Source organism: Opisthocomus hoazin, chromosome 10, assembly GCF_030867145.1.
Source record: "Opisthocomus hoazin isolate bOpiHoa1 chromosome 10, bOpiHoa1.hap1, whole genome shotgun sequence".
NCBI classification, from domain to species: Eukaryota; Metazoa; Chordata; class Aves; order Opisthocomiformes; family Opisthocomidae; genus Opisthocomus; species Opisthocomus hoazin.
Genome location: NC_134423.1, coordinates 31,359,385 through 31,380,495, shown reverse-complemented (window position 1 = coordinate 31,380,495; position 21,111 = coordinate 31,359,385). Strand labels below are relative to the sequence as shown.

General features: G+C 52.4%; 1 protein-coding gene across 2 annotated transcripts in view; it reads left to right on the top strand.

The window, feature by feature from the left end:
- The window catches only part of ITGA11 (integrin subunit alpha 11), a 52,925-nt gene that overhangs the window by 10,581 nt on the left and 21,233 nt on the right, over window positions 1-21,111 (top strand). For both annotated transcript variants that reach the window (XM_075432044.1, XM_075432045.1), the window contains exons 3-10: window positions 11,144-11,253; window positions 13,694-13,785; window positions 14,325-14,439; window positions 15,934-16,061; window positions 17,644-17,792; window positions 18,444-18,588; window positions 19,355-19,520; window positions 20,570-20,640. In XM_075432044.1, coding sequence (XP_075288159.1) covers window positions 11,144-11,253; window positions 13,694-13,785; window positions 14,325-14,439; window positions 15,934-16,061; window positions 17,644-17,792; window positions 18,444-18,588; window positions 19,355-19,520; window positions 20,570-20,640 — 976 coding nt within the window. The remainder of the gene's footprint in view (window positions 1-11,143; window positions 11,254-13,693; window positions 13,786-14,324; window positions 14,440-15,933; window positions 16,062-17,643; window positions 17,793-18,443; window positions 18,589-19,354; window positions 19,521-20,569; window positions 20,641-21,111) is intronic.

Below are 21,111 nucleotides of genomic sequence, written 5' to 3'. Positions count from 1 at the left end.
TGATGCTTCAGATCATGCGAGCTCTTCGTTTGCACAGACCTCTGCTGTGAAATATTTTTCTGTCAGGAATGGATCCAAAACCCCAAAAATTCGGTGGTATTTACTCTGGCTCCACAGAGGTGTCTGCCAGGTCAGGGCTAAGCCTAGGAAAGGCTGTTCCGAGATCGTGGTTCTCTGAAGCAGATACGGAGCAGGAACTGAGTGTCTCTGCCATCAGGTTCCTCCCTGCCGCTGCTTCTGGGGAATATCCCTTTTCCATATTTCATTTCATCATAAACATGCCTATAGTCTCCCCTTGGAGGAGAGCAGCGTCACTGGATGCTGATGACAAGCAGGCACCTTGCTCCTGGATATTCATGTGCCACTGCGCTCCTCAAAAGAAAGACATCTATGGATATGGGTGGTGGGAAACCCTTCTGGGACCACAGCTCAGCCTTGCTCCTGAGGAGGGACCGTCCTCTCCCACCCCTGGGCAGGGGATGCTGGGCATGGGTGCGGCCGAGCCTGCCCCATCCCTCGGTCCATCTTGCAGAGGTCCTGGCTGAGGGGTTTGTGAGGGATCCTGTGCAGTTCCCCCTTGCCTTGTAGGGTCTGGTTTCCCTGCCAGGTGGGAACAGCAGCAGGAGCGAAGCCGTTGGGCTGGTTTTGCTGCTCTGTAAGGACTGCTGCACAGAGTGCTCGTTCTGAGGGACAGGCCATGTGGAGATTGGTGGAAAACCACCTATTTTTTAAAATATTTTCAGCCCAGTTGTAGCTATAGATGCTGTTTTAGGCAGGATTCCAGCTGTGCCCTGGCAGAGGGACTGGATTTGGGGGTCTTATGCTTTTTTCTTCATGCCTTTGAGCTGCCACCATCACTGGTGGGGTGGCCAAGGGCTGGCTTCCCTGGGGACCAGTGAAGGGAGGATTTTGCCTCCTTTCCCAGCAGGGCACTGTCTCGTTTTTGTCCTTCTCGCATGTCTCCTGATAGAAACTACAGCTGTGTCCTGCCTGATGCTTCCCCTATCGGTTCCTCTGCAAGAAAAAAATTGGATGTTCTCTGCACAGAATGATGTGTACACACATAAGTACAGCATGTATTTGAGTATGCAATTATGTAGTAGAAAATGTCTATTAAATATGTGTACACAGTTAAAAAATGAAGCCACCATGACTCACTCTGGTTAAAGGATAAATGACTAAACAAAAAAAAAATCTATAGGATAAACCAAGGACGTACAGAGAGAGCAGGATAATAATTGCACCAAGCCTCGGCCAACCCCAGGAGCTGGCAGAAGAAATGGAGACGCTAAGATGAAACCCCGGTTCCTGGTAAGGCAGAAGACGAGCATCCTTCAGTGCCATCTCAGAGGAGCTCGACAACGTCCACCAAAATGCAGAAGAGCTCAGGGAAGCTAAATGGTTATCTCGGAAGCGTGGCTCATATAGGAGCGATGGGTATAACAACGTCCGCCCAGCTGCCAAATACCAAATGTGGAATCCGAGGACTTTGGCACCTATCCTTCAGTCTGAGTCTTTTAATGCTGCTTTTGGCTAGCGAGGATGGTTTTAGAAGGGTTTCAAAGCAACTTTTATATAAATATATGTATGTTTGTGTGTAGCAGCATATTTAAGTATATACAAACTTATATATAATATTCTCCAGGTATAGTTTTAGCTGTGACTATTTCCCTTTTTCTAACCTTTCAGGGAGGGAGCCAGATCACTTGCACATGGGGGCTGCAACTGCAACCCCGATAGTGGAAAGTCTGGGAGGAAAGAATTCAGATTATTAAACTCCAGGGGAAAAAACGCTTGGGCTATGTGCTGCTTGAGAAGCTCATTGATTCGTGGGGTGGCTTTTCTCTGCTCACCGTCTTCCAGAGCAGCGAGTGGCTTTCAGACCTCCCTCTCAACACTTTCTCTCCCTATTTCATTAAGCTGGAGGTGCAACCCGAGTGCTTTCTTGAAGTGTATGAATGGAAAAAATGACAGCAGGCTACCGAAACTCATCCTACTGTGCAACGTAGCTTTGGGCAGCGGCTGCCCTGCCCTGGAGCTCTCCCAGTGCAGGCAGGGCAAGCGGTACCTGGCATTACCAGGTCCGAGCATCCCCAGGGCTGGGCATCTCGGGTGAAACCTGGGGGAAAAGGGAGCTCCCCGTGCTACTGTGCCTGGGGTGAAGTGGCCTGGCAGGAGTGTTGGTAGAAGGAGAAGGAGTTACTGTAAGAGCAGAGATGATCATGGTGTTGACCTGGAGGGGTGATTGGAGCTTGGAGCTGTTTCTCTGCCCCAAGTCATACTTTGGTTCGTACTATTTTGGGGGTGTTTAAGGTATGAATTTCATGAGTTCAGGCACATTTGTTGCTGTGGATGGATTTATTTGGGCACATTACTTGTGCTCCAACGTGTAAAGAGTTTCCGCAAACGCACATGGAATGTGTCCCTCAGCCGTGGAAGACCCACATCCCCATGTGCACTCTCCTCATGTTGCACATGTATGTTTGTGGCGAACAGAAACTTGAATCACCTTGAATTTGGGGAGAAAATATTCTTAGGGGTCCAAAATCGGGTAAAAAAAGGACAGAAGTTCCCTCCGTATGTCATCTTCCTCATTTCTTGATTGCTTCCCATCATTCCATGAGCAGGAGCTGTGTCATTCCCTAAGGAAGGGCAAGAGGACCTGTTCCCTCCTCCCACATGTGCATGGGAGGACATGCCAACCACCACCCTCAGCTTCCCGTTGCCACCAGACGCCCCAGTACAGAAACAGGAGAGGGAAAGGGGCCCAGGGGATGGGTTGTGGCCCCATGGAGCAGACGGCAGCAGCTGTGATGCTCCATGCGGCGAGTGGCAGGACTGCTGCCCTGTGCCGGCTTGTGTCTGTGGATTGAAAGTTTCCAGCTATGCAAAAAATGAAGCTTGAGAAGAACTGGCTGTGGAAGGAAAGCCCTTGGAATAAACATCCATTAGCCTTCAGAAGCCGTAAAAATAATAAATACAGCATTCCCAAGCTGGCTGAGGCCAGGGCTTTGCTGATGCTGCTGGCAAGGTGGCATGGCTGGGGGCTGGGTCCCAGATGGGCTTTGAGGGCTGAGGGTCTAGCGTTTGGGATGCTGGGTGCTCTCTAGCTGCTCTCGCCCTCCCGAGTTGTGTCTTGTGCTGTCCCAACCCCACTTTGCAGCAAAGGGGTGCTGTGAATCTTCAGAGCAGGGTTTGGCCCGTTTGAATCCCCCGTGCACAGCTCCCCACCACCCTCAGCAAGAGCTCATCCTTGCCAGCACCCAGGGCTAACCCCTGCTTCCGAGGGTGCCTGGAGGGGGGCAGCCCCGAGCCCCAACCCCGCGGCTGCTCCAGGCACAGACATGACGTTTCCAGTCTGAGCGCAGCCAAAGGGAAAAGGAGGAGGGAGAAGAGAGGAAAATCTGCTCGGTGGATTTAAAGCTATAATTGTGCTGATCTGGAAAAATAGTTACAGGGTTTGCTATTTCCCTACTACTGCGAGAGGCTTTCTTGGCTGTAATTCTCCTGTGGTTTGGCCGGTACCCGAGCGCTCGGATTATTTTGGTGAAAGGGTACATAACTGTAAAGCATTCCTCCGGCGTCGGGATAATGTCTGCTCCCGGCTCTCCCTCCCACCGCGCCAGGGCTGCAGGCATGGACTGGCCACAGGGTGTGGGACGCTGTAGCAGCCCACTCCATCTCTCGTGTTCAGGGGTTCACCCCTTCTTGGCACACCAGGGGTCTTGTTTTCCAGAAGATCCCATAGGCTCTGTTCTTAGCATCACTGCACTCTTTGGGGCTGCTCCGCAGGTTGGTCTGTCCCCGCCTGGCACCTTCATGGGGCACCTTGGAGGACATGGGACATCCCTGGGGCAGATCTTCCTTTGCATAAAGCAGCACGGTTGTCACAGACTCTGGGGTTGGTTTGCACCAGCCAGTTAGGCCCTTCATTTCTTCTTTTTTTTTTTTTTTTTAGAAAGCATTTGGTCTAATAAGAAAAGTAGATGTGGTCTCCTGTTACTCGCTGTAGGACTTGGGGAAGAGAGGGGCTTGTGGGTTTGTCTGCAAGGGGACGTTCCCCCAGTCTGCAGCAGCAGCACTCGGTTGATGCTCTTCATGGCTGGTAGAAGGCTGAAAGAGGAAAGAGAAGGTCTGCCACCCTCTCCAGCAAAAGAGCAAAACTGCACTGTGGTGTTTTTTTCTGCAAGGGACCCAATGGGAGGCACGTGCAGAAAGGGGGGTTTGGGCTACACGACAAACCTGGCAGATGGAGAGCTGCTGCCCCACGGCTTCTGGGCTCCTGGGCATCCCAGCCTCTCCGTCTTGCTTTCCCCACCTTGAGTGACTGAAAATTTCTCCTGCCCGTGGGTTTATCCGGGGCTTCCCAAACCGTCGCAGCAAAAGCAGCACTCCCCAACCCACCTTTGCTTGCCGTGACGCGCATGTGGGCTTCCCCCTCTGAGGTGCATCGGGAGTTTTAGGAAGAGCTGGAGGAAGCCCACCGAGCACGAGCTTCTCGGCCAGGCACTTGGTGCATAGAGGGAAAATTGGCTCCCCAGTGTTTTTTTTAAAGTATTCTTGTTGCACTATAGCATTAGCATCCAGCGTCCTAAGACCCCAGCATCCCTCCCACAGTGAGACCGGGGGAGCCTGGAGGGGAATGGACACCAAGTCCTGCCTGTGCCACCACAATACACGTGTGCTGCGAAATATCCACAGCCTCACTTATGAAGATCTCTACAGAGGAAAAGGGTTTTTGCTCCTTCCCAGCCCGTATTAGTCACCCATAAAAAGGCCTTTGCAATCACTTCTTCGTTATTTAGGGTCAGGGGCTTGGTGCACTGGTCGGAGAGCACCGAAGGGCAGCTGGATGGAGCTGTGACATTGGAGCCAGTGAACCCATAGTGCCTCCAACACAGAAACCATATGGACCCCCCTCAGATGCCATTAGCTGGTGATAAGGGGTGACTGGGGAAAGTAAGAGGCACTTGGCAAGAACCAGAGCTGAAGATCAGCGTTTGCTTTGGAAACCTCCAGAAGAAAGCCAGAGATCGCACGAGTGCTGATGGACACGTGCAGCCCACAGAGAGCATCGACCAGCGACTCCACGTGCCGCAGTGGAAACCCGTGGTCGGGCCAAGAAGCACTGATGGGTCTCGCCTGCAAACACCTCGATTACAATATCCCTAAGTAAAAGGAAAAAATTACACCAGGAAAAACAAGAAAGTATCATTACCGCTGACCACACTATTCTGCGAGTTCCTCGGACATGTTTTGCAACACGCCCGTCATCTGCTATTTTAAGGCGAGCGCCGGTAATTTTGCTTACTGCGATGGGTGCGTAATTGCTGCCGTAGCAGCACGCGGGGCTCGGACCCTGCTTGCCTCCATCTCCAGTCCTGTGTCCCTGCTCTGGGTCCCCCCAGGGCTGTTCCCGTGGCGTGGCTGCTTGGCATGGGGCGAGATGGCCCGTTGGGTCCTGCCCGGCTACGGGAGGGTTTTGCAGACGTGTTGTGGGAACGGGCTGTGTAATTAGGAGCATCCATTCCCGGCTTGACCCGGTGCGCGGAACAGCTGGGTAAATTACAGTCGTGTTTATGTTTCGTTTTGCAAGGAGAGGGTTTGTTGTAAAGCAGAGAAAACGTTGATCAGTCTTTAAAAAAACAACCAAGGGTGCTTGTGCGTGTCGGTGGCAGATGGACCTTCTTCAGGCAGTCCCCATGTAGGAGCTGGAGGGGACAGGGATGGGGACAAAGCTCATGTCCAGGAGTGGGTCAGGGTCTGGACCCGGTGGTCTGCGCTGGGCACTGTGGGGTTGGTGGGACCCAAACCTCAAAGCAAGGATGCACTTTGTCATGGGAGAGAAATCCCTTAAAACTCATCAAACGTGGGCATGGAGTACTGCAACTGCTCTGTCGTTAGTAGGTTGTCGGTTAATTGAGGTAATATGGGGAGCACCAGGAGACTTGGCAGTGAGCAAGAGGCTCTAATGCCTCCACGAGCAATGCTTCTGCCAAGGGATGACTTCTCAGGTATTCAATGGACAAAACAGTCGTGCAAAAGGTGCAACATTCCCCTGCAACCAGCGCTAAATAACGAGCCTGAATGGCTCGTTGGTCACGAGCCAGCCCAAAGCTGGGTGCTGGAGAAGACCCTCTCCAGAGCTGTGTGAAGGCCATCAGCCCAGAAGCTGTGCTAGGGCTGGAGATGATCGGGATGAGATGATTTTTCACACAGGAGAGAAGGATGTGGGTGACATAGCCAGAGGTGGGAGGAGCATCTTCTCCTCAGTGGCAGTGTCTGGGGACATAATCACTCGCCAAGGGTAATGGAGCCCTGATGTAGGCAGTGTAAATACTTCCCTGCTGTAACCATCCTCTTCCTCCTCCTCCCCTGCCGCACGCCTTGGCTCTGGGGCTGGGTGAAACCTTTCGCTGCTGCCAGGTGGGAAAGCAAAGGCTTGCATCCCTCCTGGATTTGTTCACCATGCTTCTTCAGACCTCCTTGCTGAATGTGCCCAACTGATATTAGTTAATACGCTGCTAACCCAGCGCACATCGGGACGGCTTGTTGGTGCTTCCACACCCAACGCCTCTTCTCGCTGCCAGCCTGCGCTCCTCTCCCAGATGCCCCAAGCTCCCTCCCTGGCTGCCCCTGGCCCATGGGACTGCTCCGCAGAGAGACCAAAAAAATCATTTTGTCATCTTCTGATATCTCTGTCACACGTCCCCGGGCTTTGGGCAGTGCTAAGGGATGGATCTGGATTCAGTCATGCAATCGCCATCAGCTCGAACTCCCTCTATGAGACCTTATCGGAGGTTGCCCGGTGCTCGGCCACAGATGTTTGTCCCAGGCATGATTTTTGCGGTGGCCCTCGGTCACCGACACACAGGTTTCATCTGCTCGTGGCGAGCAGAGCTGGCCAGGACAGCAGCCTGCCCATTGCTGCCCATGCAGTGTGATGGGGTCATCACCATCAGCAGAGCCGTCCTGCATTGCCTGTGCTCTTCAGTGGAGCTGTCTTGTAGTTAAAGACCAAAAAATGACCACAGATCGATAAGATCATTTGCTAGAGGCTGCAGAGAAAGCTGCTGTCAGACTGAGGACTCAATTTCAGGTCCCGCATCCTCCCATGCCACCATCTCTTTGACTCCTCCACCGTTTCTGCCTCTCCTTGGACTCCCACCAGGTATTTTTTTTCCACCGTTGCCAATGTGGAGAAAAACATTTCAAAGTCCATTCCTCTGTCACGCTCCTTCCAAGGAGCCCCATTCCCATTTAAAGTTTTCCACAGCTGAACTCTGCCTTTCCTGAACCTCCTTAATCACTTCTTCATCCAGTTCCATCTTGAATAAATTAACTGCGAGTGAATTTGCCTTGCAGGAGATTAAGTGTCCCATTGATTGAAAAATCCTGTGAAAAGCATAGTTGCTTCTCCATTCCTCCCTAATCCCTGCGTTCCCGGATCACCAGCTAGACATACCTTCCTTTCCTGATTTCTTTCCATTTAATCAAAATACCTTGAGGTTCCAAATGAGCTTTGCAACCTCTCCGCAATGCACCCCGGGAGCCTGCCATGCCAGCGGGGTTGTTCCCTGGAAAAGCTGGGAATTTGCAGGATGCGAAAAGGCTGAGGGGTCTCCAGGGTGTGGGATCATGGCGTGTACGGGGCGAGGGGCTGAGCTATGTCCGGGCAAAGAGAGAGGCTAATACAGCCCTGGCAGGAGAAAGAGCAGGTAAAAACCAACAGCACTTGAGGGGCAACCGGCAGAAATTAAAAATTTAAGCACTAGAGATGAATAAATGAGGATAAAAAGGGACTAAAGAGATGAAGCGGGCCCTGATCCGGGAGTGTCGGAGGCAGTTTGAAGGCGGTGGCACGCTCCTCCGGGAAGGGATGCTGGGGACGGGCACATCCCTGCGGCTCAGCGCAGGAGCCTGAAGGCACATCCGAAGGGCTGGGAATTTTTAAGCGCTGAACTCTGACAGATTTCCCAGGGAAATGCTGGCTTCTCCGTCGCTTGATGCCTTCAGATCAGGGGTGGAGGGTTTGCCAGGAGATGCGCTCCAGCCAAACACCATTTATTGGGTTCAGTATTGAGATAATTGGCATGAACTAATCTCTGTGACACAGGGAGTTTCGCCAGAGAGTGTTTTGACTGAGGGAAATAAAACTCCCCAATAATTCAATCAGTGCTCAGTAGCTGTGACTCTAATTGTTTCAGACACCGAAGCGCGGCAACATTTCGGGTTTTATATTGCCCTGTTGTGCCAGAAGCACCACGCACGCCGCTCACCTGCACCAATATCATTTAAAACAGGGCAAAAAAAAAATGCCAGTTGAGCTTGGCACATCGTTTTGATGTTTGCTGTGAGACTTGCCCAGCCCACAACGACGGACGCAGCCGGGCAGGGCACTGGGACGCAGGACCCAGCACGGGTGCTTTGCTGGCAGAGCAGGAATTGGGTGCTCGCTCCCCTCGCCGCACAGGCAGAGCAGAGGCCTTTCCACCAGCAGCCTGGGTTTTCTTGATTTTTGCTTTTTTCCCGGGATGAAAGTTAAAAATACGTCCTCAGACATGTTGCTCCGAGCAGTCTGCGCTTTTCACATTGAATCCCCCTTTTTTTTTTTTTTGCTTTTGTTGTCCCCATAAGGAGCGCATGAAAAGGAAGGCGAGGGCGGGCTTGTTTGGTTCTTATTTTCTTTTAAAGCTTCGTTTATGAGCCAAGCCGTGACGCAAGCGCCTGCTGCTTCGCTCTTTGCAGAGGGCTTTGCTTGTTTAACATCAGGCCATGGCTGGGGAGGGGGGATTGCAACCCTCCAAGGGGATTTGGGGTGACCCAAGGGGATTTGGGGTGACCCAAGGGTGCGTGGGGAGAGGGAGCGCTGGGATGGAGCGGGGGATGGCTCCCTGCGGCGGCACGATGCTCCGGTTGGATTTAGGCTTTTTGAGATGGGATTTTTAGCATTTAGAGCAGGGGTTTACATACCACAGAGTGAAGGAAGAGGTTTGTAAGCAACATGTGGGCGGGTGCGTTGAGCAGCGTCTCCGACAGCCGACTTCGGGGAACACTTCCAGCCTCCCTGCAACCGGCACCTTTCAAACAGCTGGAAAAGCCTTTCCCCAGCTGCCGAGTTTCCATGAGCATCTGACAGCTTCGGCTAATTAATCACTTAAATTTAACCGAAAAGGGAAAACAATGCCATTGTCTTTGGGAGACAAAAATTCTGCGTTCCTCAGCTTCACAACCCCTCTGCATTCATGGCAGAGTCTGTAAATATTTGGGCTTTCTTTGAGCTTCCAGCCCTGACACAAGGCGGGGGAACTGGGGGAACGGATGGTTTGCCCTCGTCATCATCTCGCATTTAGAGAGATGCTTCGACCTGAAAACAGCTGGTGATCGGGAATATTCCTTAATGGGTAGTGTGATAATATTAATACGTGAATATTCATTAATGGGGAAGTCTCAACAGGGATTTTCCTGCTGTGGGGGGTAAACGGGGGTTGGGGGGGGGGCACATCAAGGTGGATCTGCTCCAAGAAGTTCATCTGAAACCCTGTTTATGTTAAAATCTTCTATGGGAATGAAGAATTTAAAAATGAGAACATCATCTTCTGAGGTGTCTCAACCTTCATTTCTTTTAATCTCCAAGGTTGTTTTCTCTCCCCCTCTGGTCGTTTTCTCTCCCCCCTGTCTCGGACCATGAGCAAACTCCTTGTAGAGGTCAGGGAGAAGGTACCAGGCTCTCCTGAGCTGCTGGATCCTATTGAGGATGGCTGCAGATGGTTAATATTTTCCCCTAATTAATCCCCTCGTTAGCAATGAAGCTGTAAGACAGGAAGCGTTTTCATGAGAATCCTTAAGTGCTGCTTAGATTTTGGAGGTCTTCATTCGGTGAGCAATTCAGTTTTATAGTGGTGGAATAAAAGAATGAGTGTTTAGTGTCTTTGTAGAAGCAGCGTTTGAAAAAAAAAAAAAATGACCATTTCTGGTCTAACAGGGACCAGCTGTGCCGGGGACGGCGGCTTTGCCAGCTGCTGGGCAGGGCGGCGGGGAACAAAAGAGATCCTGTTTATCTGGCGAGCTGGACTTGCACGGCTGCATCCACCGATAGGATTCTGACAGCAAAAAAAAGCAACGGGGCAGATTTATTTTGGGGCGAACACATTGGGAGCAGGAGATGCCAATAACCCGTGGTTCGGGGTATTTTTGAACTAGCCTGGAAGGAATGGCCAAATTCCTCAGGTCCTGCTCCATTCCTCCTTCGGTTTTGGACTATTCTGGTCAAGTCCCCAAGAAAAAGTGAGAAAAATGCTTGCAGTGTCCCAGATACACCCTGACTGGCGGCCTGCACCCTTGGTGGGTGCGTGTGTTTGCATCAGCTCCTCTTATTTTAAAGAGCAGATAGATGCCCAACGTCCTCACACGACACTGAGCTGGGGATCCTAACGTACCACTCCGGGCTGCTCCCAAGTGAACAACCCCAGGTCAGAGCAAAACTCCAGGGAATTCATTTTTTCAGCTTTTTCATGGGGAAAATCCCCTCTGGAACCCACTGTGGGTTGCCACCGCTGCTATACCAGCTCCTTGCTATTCGTTTGGGTACTGCTAGGCAGGATTCCTTCCTACACATCTGTGTCAGAAGACACTCCTGGCATGGGAAGGTTCCTACCTGGAGCAGTGGTGAGAAGGGACACCTCCGTCCTCCGCTCCCCGGGTCCAGCCGTGCCTACCACGGGACCTCAGATGGATGCTGAATGTCTTGGTGCCGGTGCCAGCTGTGAGCCGAGGTGGTGATGGGGGTCCCCCACTCCTCCCAGTGCCGTCGGATGGTTTTGCAGCCCTCGCTCGCTGCCAGGAGTTCTTTCACCCCCGTTGTTGCATCTGATGGGCATTGCTTCCAAGCAGCAGTGAGTCATCGTCCCTGGCCTGCTGTCGTGGGAAGGGGAAGTCAAAATAGCGGTTTTGCTGCTTGCACGGGGTCAGGTCAGGGGAACGATGGTGTCCCCTGGCGAGGGACCCTCTCCTGACACCTTCTGACCCGCGTACCGGGGGCCTGGGCTGGGAATCATTTTGTTCCCCTCCGGTGGTGGCCATGGGTTTGCTCCCACACCTCATGCCCAGTGTCTGGGCGCTGATGGACCCCTCTGTCCCACAGGCTGGTGGTGGGAGCTCCCTATGAAACCAACGGCCAGCAGAAGACGGGAGATGTCTACAAGTGCCCGGTGACCAGCGACACGCACAGCAACTGCACCAAGCTCAACCTAGGTACCGCACACCCACGGGGCAGCGAGGGCAGCTGGGTGTTTTTAATATGGTGCTGTTTATCATTGCTTTGGTCTGTAAAGACCCACCCTGTCACGTTGCCCGGATTGTCCCCAAAAGCATGAGGACTGCATGTTTCGGGAGGATTTTTAAATAAGGAATTATTTCAGGTGATCACGTCACTCCTGGTGCGGAGCTTTAAGCAAAGTCAGGGTGAAATCGAGCAAATAGGGATCAAGCAGAAAAGCTGCGTATTTAATATAGCTTAAACTCATTTATTAAATGATCAGGACAGAATTATCAGTGGGTGATGGTCCCACTGGGGAATACTTGACTGCACGTGGTGGGGTCTGGGTTCTCTGGGGGATGCTCGGACAACGTGCCCACCGCAGCAGGTTCCCTGGGCACGGGCGGGTTTTGCTCCAACATCCAACCTGCCCCCACGGCGTTGGTATCTGGGGGGGTTATCACCCAGCCCCATCACCCCCAGGCCCTGTCACTGCCGTCGCAGGAGGAGGGAGCCCCAGGGTGCTCCGGGCCACCAGGCATCCCAGTTCCATCCCATGGATGGAGAGGGTGAGACCTTTCTCGAGGTTTCTTGGGTTGGTCCAGCACCGAGCGTGCCGATAGCACAATATCGCGATATCAGGACATGCCCTACCCGGGTCAGGGAGGTGCAAGGCTCGGCGGGGACAAGTTCCCTTTGTTGCCCAAAGTGGGAAACCCAACAGGCACATCCCCATCTCAGTAGGGAACGTGAGAGCCGGGGACTTTCTCATGGTCCTGAGGAGCATTGCTGGGGTTTGGGGGCAAGGTCTGGGATTTTTTAACACTGAAGCAGCTGTTCTCACTTTATTTTTCATCATTATGTATCTGAACTATCCTGGGTTTCTACCAGAGCTGATAAGAGAGGAGGAAATTTGGATCATCGGCAATATTTGATTGATTGGCTCCAAAATTTTTTTTAAACATTGTTTTCTTTCTTCCTTTTTTTTTTTTTGTTATTTACTATGAGAACATCGAGATTCTTCGAGGAAATAAATCTCTCGTGTGCGTAAATTTGAATCTTGCTAAAAAGCAATCTATTTTTAGATTGTGGAGGTTGTGGAGTCTCCTTCTCTGGAGATATTCAAGACCCGCCTGGACAAGGTCCTGTGCAGCTTGCTGTACGTGACCCTGCTTGGGCAGGAGGGTTGGACTAGATGACCCACAGAGGTCCCTTCCAACCCCTACTATTCTGTGATTTTGTGATTTTCCCATTGGAAAAAAGTCTCAGATGAACAGATCAGTTCCATGGGCACATCCTATTTTCTTTTTTTTCCCAATGAACATGTCTAGTTTGCACAATTTGAGCAAAACCAGACACGGAGCTGCCCGGGGGCGGGGGACGCCAAGCTGACAGCCAGCGTGCAGCAGAGCTGACCGTAGCGTGGAGACCCCCGAGCTGACACGGGAGCGTGGCTCTGCCCCTGCCCTCCCCACGCCGGGTGGGCGCTGGATGCGGGGGCTGGCGGGGAGCATCCTGGGGTACCAGCTCAGGACAGCGGGCTGCCAGCATCCGCACCCGGCATCCTGGAGGGTTTATAACGTGGGCTAAAGCCCCTTTATCTCTGGCTTTAGTGCAGTGTGGGTGCAGACAGCGGATCGGGGTGAGCTCTGGGTGCCTGGGTGAGAGCTGGGGCTGCTGGTCCACAGGGGTGAAGCGAGGGCTCGCTGGAGGCTGCTCAGCGCCGGGCTGAGCTCCCTCCAGCTCCGCGTTGCGGATCTCGGTTTCTGAGCCTCCCCTCAACTTCAGCCTCGGCAAGAAACACCCAAAGGTCACAGGCAACGAAGGCAACCCCTTAATTTTACCATTAATTGCCCAATTTCCTTCTCAGTTTGCTTCTCTGGCAAAACAGCCAAGTGGGAGCCCTGGGTGGCGGGGGGCTGCATTGTCCAGAGCCCCCGAAGTGGGGGGATGGCTGGCTTAGGCAGCGTTCGTGTCCCAGCTAAGTGATAGTGGCCTTAACAGAAAGACAGAGCTGCCCTGGGGGCTGTTCCCACGTTCTGGGCTGTGACATGGGAAACGAAAGCAATGCACAAAGATAAATTGGCCAGTAAATGCCTGCTGGCCCAGCAGTAAAATAGGAGATACTAGAGCTGCTCAGAGGGGTTTCTTCCTAAAGATTAACTACGTAAGCGATGCCATCTCTGACTCACAGCTTAATTCTCTTGAAGACTTTTCTCTTTCTTGATAGTGGCATTTAAGAAAAAAACTTATCTTGACAACTGCTTCCAAAAAAAAGCAGAAGTCAGTGGCGTAAGCAGGCAGAGCCAGCTCTCCTCCGGCGTTCAGCTGGGTTCCTACTTGCTCCGGAGATGCTGGGGAGCACCACGGGGACCAGGGCTGGGTGCCCACCATCGCTGCCCGCCGGCAGTCCCTAACCCCGTCCTCTCTCCGAAGGAAGGGTAACGCTCTCCAACGTCTCCGAACGGAAGGACAACATGCGCCTCGGCCTCAGCCTGGCTACCAACCCCAAGGACAACAGCTTTCTGGTGAGGAACGGGGCTCCGGCACAGCCTGGCCTCCCCGCACCGGGCGGGAGGGTCTCCACAGGGTGCACGGACAAGGGGCAACGGGCACAAATGGAAGCAGAGGAAGTTCTGTCTGAACATGAGGAAGAACTTCTTCCCTCTGAGGGTGACGGAGCCCTGGCCCAGGCTGCCCAGGGAGGCTGTGGAGTCTCCTTCTCTGGAGATATTCCAGACCCACCTGGACGCGGTGCTGTGCAGCCTGCTGTGGGTGACCCTGCTTGGGCAGGGGGTTGGACTGGGTGACCCACAGAGGTCCCTTCCAACCCCTACCATTCTGTGATTCTGTGATTCATGTACATCAGCACATAAAAGCACGCAAATACCCCTCTCTGGGTATTTATATATGTGCTGCATGCATTGCGGGGCTCAGAAACCCCACGCACCCTCAGCTTCTATGGGGAAAAAGATGCCAAAGGAGAGGACAGCCTCGCAAAGCAGCAATTAAACAGTGGCAGTTTTAAACCCACCCCTGATGACTGATTTTTTTTTTTTCCTCTCAGGCCTGCAGCCCTCTCTGGTCCCACGAGTGCGGGAGCTCCTACTACACCACGGGCATGTGCTCCCGGGTCAACTCCAACTTCAGGTTCTCCAAGACGGTGGCTCCGGCTCTGCAGAGTACGAGAAACAATCTGCCCCGCAGCTCTAACCCCAACTTTGAAGTCAGAGGGAATTTCTGTTCTCTAATCGCTTCAGTCCCACTGAGAAAACAAAGCGATGTCAGTGTTCGAGTGCAGGCGAGGGAGCAGAGGAAATGGTTGCAGGGAAGTGATTCAAAGGGGGTTACGTACACAGACATCTGCTAAACATTTTCCTTTTGACTGACACCCGGGGAAGACAAATAATAACTTATTCTTCCAAAACCAGAAATAAAAGTATCCAGAAAATTTTATCAGCACAGCTAGGAAGGCAAAATAGGGAAAGAATTCAGACCTTGGCCACACAGAACAAAGAGCTCATTGACGGAGAGCTAAATATTTTGGCCCAAATTTGTAAATTCGGATATGTGATTTTATTTTGAGGTATGAAGTAAGCTTTTCTGCAGGTGGTAAGAAATCACAGAAGCCTGCCCTGTGCTATCGGGGCTCCCAGAAGCTCCTTGCCCCAGCTCCATCACCCGTTTGGTGTTGGTTGGTTCTCGTGGTGTAGAGCGGAGCAGGGGAAAACAGGACTTTTGGGTGGCAGAGGCAGCAAAGGCAGAGCCCCCCCGCCAAATTCTCAGTGTCGCTTCCCTCGTTATGGCCAGGAGATGCTTCTAGCCCTCACTGCAAAGGGTAATTGGGTTATTTTTAGAGAGAAGGCGGTTAATGAGCAGAGCGTTGTCATTTGGTGAGTGGGACGCAGAGGGTCGGCTCCTCTCCCTGGGTCCCGGGGTGCGTAGGAGATGGAGCTCACGGCACGCAGCTGAGGACCACAGTGGTGGAGTGTCCCATGCACGACTCCAGTCTGTGGATGCCCTAACCCATAAATACCTACAGCAGGCAAAAAGGGCAACCAAGAGAGATCTGTCACTGGAAAATTCGGCATCTCCTGGTTTTCTGCAACTTTTCTAAATAACGTTATAAGCAAGATAGCTGGCACAGAGCATTTTTCCCCAGTCGGCTGCCTAAATCCTTCGCAGCTCATCCTGCAGAGCTGAACCCCGGGGTCCTTGCTGGGGATTTTGGCTGCCTCGTTGCTGAGGGTTTTAATGGGAAGGGGAGGAAATGCCCAGCTTGTGTTATATGGCAAGTACAGGCAGGGCTGAGGAGTGACTCAGGGGTAAAGCATCGCTCTGTGGGAGGAACGGAGGCCGGATCCTGCCTGCAGCGGCCGCTCTTTGAAGTATGCAACTGTATTAGACCGGATAAAGGTCCAGCTCTGAATTAGAAAAGATACCGCTGAGTGTTATTCTTAGAAAGTTATCCGGTCTTTTCTCGGCAGAAAGGATGCTTGTGGCTTCTCTCTACCTTATTGAAGCCTAAAGGTCTTTATGAATTATTGAAATAAGATTTTTTTTTTTTTCAAACAAATCGTAAAAGCAAGTACCTGACTGTGAGGTATGAAGCCATAAATCTCCCCTTTGCAAGCGTTGCCAAGGTCTTTCAATAACACACTGCGTATTTTTCACAGGATGCCAGACGTACATGGACATAATCATCGTTCTGGATGGATCAAACAGCATATATCCTTGGGTTGAAGTTCAGCACTTCCTGATAAACATCTTGAAAAAATTTTATATTGGCCCCGGCCAGATACAAGTAAGCCCCTGCGCGACTTGTGCATCCCCTCGTGTCGTGCAGAGTCCCCTGGCCGTGCTCCCAGTGCCCTTTTTGATGTCCTTTTTCTGCCAATATCACAGAATATCACAGAATACTAGGGGTTGGAAGGGACCTCTGTGGGTCATCTAGTCCAACCCCCCTGCCGAAGCAGGGTCACCTACAGCAGGCTGCACAGGACCTTGTCCAGGTGGGTCTTGAATATCTCCAGAGAAGGAGACTCCACAGCCTTCCTGGGCAGCCTGGGCCAGGGCTCCGTCACCCTCAGAGGGAAGAAGTTCTTCCTCATGTTCAGACGGAACTTCCTGTGCCTCAGTTTGTGCCCACTGCCCCTTGTCCTGTCACTGGGCACCACTGAAAAGAGCTTGGCCCCATCCTCTTGACACCCACCCTTCAGATATTTGTAGGCATTTCTAAGGTCCCCTCGCAGCCTTCTCTTCTTCAGGCTGAACAAGCCCAGTTCCCTCAACCTCTCCTCGTAGGAGAGATGCTCCAGTCCCCTCCTCATCCTCGCAGCCCTCCGCTGGACTCTCTCCAGTAGCTCCTCATCTTTCTGGAACTGGGGAGCCCAGAACTGGACACAGCACTGCAGATGGGGCCTCACCAGGGCAGTGCAGAGGGGAAGGAGAACCTCCCTCGTCCTGCTGGCCACACTCTTCTTGATGCACCCCAGGATCCCATTGGCTTTCTTGGCAGCCAGGGCACACTGCTGGCTCATGGTCAACCTGTCGTCCACCAGGACACCCAGGTCCCTCTCCGCAGAGCTGCTCTCCAGCAGGTCCACCCCAAGCCTGTACTGGTGCATGAGGTTGTTCCTCCCCAGGTGCAGGACCCTGCACTTGCCCTTGTTGAACCTCATCAGGTTCCTCTCTGCCCAGCTTTCCAGCCTATCCAGGTCACGCTGAATGGCAGCACAACCTGCTGGTGTATCTACCACACCTCCCAGTTTGGTGTCGTCAGCAAACTTGCCGCAATTTGGCACGGTGTTTTTTCAAAATCAACTTTCAATGTATGGATTTTAAAGCTGAGCCCATGGAAATAACGCTCACATTCATTTCCCTAAGTGAGCTATGGAGAGAGCAGCACCCCACACCCCAACCAGGCACGGGGAAGATGAAATCGTATGGAAATACAGAAGTATTGCCTCGCACCGAGGCAGCTTGTTGGAGGTGTGAAGAGCTCCCCATCCTCTTCCTGGTAGTAGCTGTGGGCTGATTTGGGCAGGGATCTGTGCAGGGATAACCTCAATAATTTGTACAAATAACCCCACCCGTATGGTCCCACCTAGTGATGCTGTGGGTCCGCGCACAGCATGTCTGCATCACCCCAAAACTTCACAGCAGGGCAAGGGTGGCTGCGCACGGGTGAGAGCTGGCAGAGAATAGAAATAAAATTGAGCATTACCAGCAGTCTCACAGAGGGCAAACTGCAGCAAATTAAAAAAAAAAGTGATTGATCTTTAACGGTGGCTGTTATTTGATGTGATTGACAGAGCGTGTTCGTTGTGTCGCAGGCCCTTGCTGCGCCTTGTTGGCATCCTTTGTGACATTCCTTTAATCCCTAGGTCGGAGTTGTCCAGTACGGAGAAGATGTCGTCCATGAGTTTCATTTAAATGACTACAGGTCTGTAAAAGATGTGGTAGCGGCTGCCAGTCACATAGAGCAAAGAGGAGGTACAGAAACCAGGACTGCCTATGGGATAGAGTTCGCTCGGTAAAAACCATTCACCTTCCTGTTTCTCCTGATAACAAGTTTAAAACGGCCATTTGTTTTTCTTCCCTCTCTCCCCCTTCACTTTTCCTCGCTGCTTAGAAAGCAGGGGATACCGCCAGGCTAAAAATGCTGTTGCAAAACCGCTCGGCCTTTAATTGATGCTTTACAAATGATGCTTTGCAAAACCCCCAAGTCCTCGGTTGCAGCCGGACCAGCAGGAAAGCGCAGAGGCAGGCTCTGAAAACGGGTCCGCTTTCTGCAAGCGCCCAGAGCTGAGCTCTCGGCCCCCACATGCTGCCATAGCTCAGCCCCCGTCGGGTCCCGGGGAGCTCAGTACCGACCCGACCCACGGCTCCATCTCCTCCGTTATCTGGGGCAAGCGCCTGCTCCTGCACCTCTGCCCCACCAGTATTCCTGCTGCAGATTTAGGGCTCCTCTCTTGCAAGAAGCCAGCTCCATCGGTGGAAAAATTCCATTCTGAAGTCCTAAAATGTCTCCCGAGCATCCTGCACCCGACCGCACCTCCCCGGGGGCTCGCAGCCCGCCAAACGCCGCTCGGTGCTTCACGGCGCGGGCATCCGGGCGCGCTTCGGTGGGAGCCGGGAGCCGCCTGGCGAGGCTGAGCAGCCCAGGGCATCTCTTCAATTGCAGCTCGGAAGCGTTTCAGAAAGGTGGCCGGAAAGGGGCAAAGAGAGTAATGATTGTAATCACAGATGGAGAGTCGCACGACAGCCCAGACCTGGAGAAGGTGATTGAGGACAGCGAGAAGGACAACGTCACCAGATACGCGGTGGCGGTAAGCGGCGGGGAGATGCTCTCGGCAGCGAACGGCTGCAAAACTAGCCGTAGGACAAGAGGCAATGGCCTCAAGCTGCATCAGGGGAGGTCTAGATTGGATATTAGGGAAAATGTCTTTCTTGCAAGGGTGGGTAGGCATTGGACCAGGCTGCCCAGGGCACTGGGGGAGTCCCCATCCCTGGAGGGGTTCAAAAACCATGTGGATGTGGCACTTGGGGACGTGGTTTAGCAGGCGTGGGGGTGTTGGGTTAATGGTTGGGACTGGATGATCTTAGAGGTCTTGTCCAACCTATAATTCTCTGTAAAGCTGTGCCGAGCTCGGCGGTGCCCCGTGCACCCCAAGGCAATGGGGCTGGCAGTGCAGCCCACCACCACTACTCCCAGCTCGTTTGCGGGGGTCCCTGTGGTTGGTCCTACTTTTGCAGGAGGCAGTGGGATGCCCGGCTCTGGATTCAGCGTGGGCAGGGACAGGCAGGACCCTGCATCATGCCAGCCCCCCAGTTGCATGCGGGGTGCCCAGCCTGGGCTGCCTGCAGGAATTACAGCAAATCCTCGCTCCCTGGTTTACTCCCACAACAGGGTGTCAAACTCCAAGGCTTTCAGGCACCTTCCATATGGACACCCCTCGCTCGGGTGCTTTGGGACGACTCTGTCCATCGCATGAGAACCCCTGAATCACAGAATCATAGCGTGCTTTGCATTGGAAGGGACCTTTAGAGGTCATCATCTAGCCCCTGAGTCTTGCATTTCTATTTCAAACCTAGGTGTTGGGTTATTATAACAGAAGAGGAATTAATCCTGAAGCCTTTTTGAACGAGATCAAATTTATAGCAAGCGACCCGGATGACAAGCATTTCTTTAACGTCACAGATGAAGCAGCACTCAAAGACATTGTGGACGCGCTGGGGGAAAGGATATTTAGCTTGGAAGGTGAGTGATGCTCCTGGCTGGCCAGGCTGCAGTGGGTTGCTTCAGACGCGCTGTCAGTCCTCGGTTTGCTGAATTTGAAGTGGCCACACTGGGAATTTCCCTGATATTGGTCTCTCCATTTGATACAGAACCTAAAATTGTACTTTGAGTATCCTCATGTATAAAGAAATGTCTTTATTTTGAGTGGTTTGCATCCCTCAAGCGTCAGGAGCGCAGATTCTCTCTCCTCCAGAGGTCACCCCTCATTCTGGCCACCGGTATTTGCAGAGCTGAGGTGGCTCTGTCATTGATAGCAAACATTTGACATTTGGCGTGGGGGTCATCTGGGTGTCGGGGTCTTTCTCGCCCACCAAACTCTATTCAACCACGCGCCAACTGCCAGGGTCTTCCTGGGGTAGCAGACACTGTGGGGTTATGGGAATAATGTGGACTTTGATGGTTCCCTGGCTGAAATTAAATATCGGGAAATATTTTTGTTCTAATTGATGGTGCTTCTGTCCACCTTGTGACAAGTTTGTCGGTCTCCAAAATTAAACTTGTCTAAATTTTATAGGAAAAGTGCATCCTGAGATGAACACTTGAAACAGAAGATGGAGGGCTTTCACTGGAAATTAAACATCTCGGGGTTTGGGGGAATTCTGGTCAACTCAGCTCACAAACCCCTCACTGGTTTGCCAGTTACCCCGGGCCAGTCAGCCCAGTGCTTCCCTGTGGAAGAAAGCCTCCCTGGGTGAGAAGCTTCACCCAGTTGCAATTATGAAGCAAAATCCTCTAAATCCACATTTTTGTGTGATCTCCTTAGCCAGGAAAGGAGAGAACCGCTCCGTGGCAGAGCTCGCAGTATCTGTTAGCATCACAACTTGATGTAATTGCAGTGATTTGGGGAGAAACAAGCACATTAATGGCAACTGAGGTCCTTTGTGGCCCAGGTGGGGTGGAGGTGGACGCTCATCCCACCCTGACCCACCAAGGCTCTGCTCAGCCCCTCCTGGAAAGTGAAGATTTTCATTAAATACAAAAATCCTTTCCTTATTTTTTTTTTTTTTAAGGAACTAACAAGAATGAAATCTCCTTTGGGCTGGAAATGTCCCAGACTGGATTTTCATCGCATGTTGTGGAAGTAAGAGAGTAAATGTGGGGTTTTTTGCTCCTGCCTGTGCAAGCAGGCCCTCTTTAAAGGTGCTTTTTATCATCACCAGCAGCTGGAGGTGGGGAGATGGGTGTTTTGGGCAAGTTATTAATCATGAAGTTAAATTGCTAACAAGAGCATAAGGAAGGAAATGCTGTCGGTGCTGGTTCATCCCACGGGGAGACCTGTGCCTTCCTTAGGACCAGCCTGCAGCAGCTGCTCCCGATGCCACGGCGTCTCGGAGAGGGCGTGCTGGGATGTGCCACGGGGGAAGGTGCTCGCCGGTGGTGGGACTCAGAGGGTGGTCAATCCCCTTCCGCCCACGGGCGGTGCGGGTTGGCAGGTCCGAGAGAAAAGCCAACAGGGATTTCTGCTCGGGGTTTTCCTGGGGAGGAAAAGCATGCTGGAAAGATACGAATGGGGTGGAAACATCACTCCAGAATCTTTAAAAATCTCCATTTT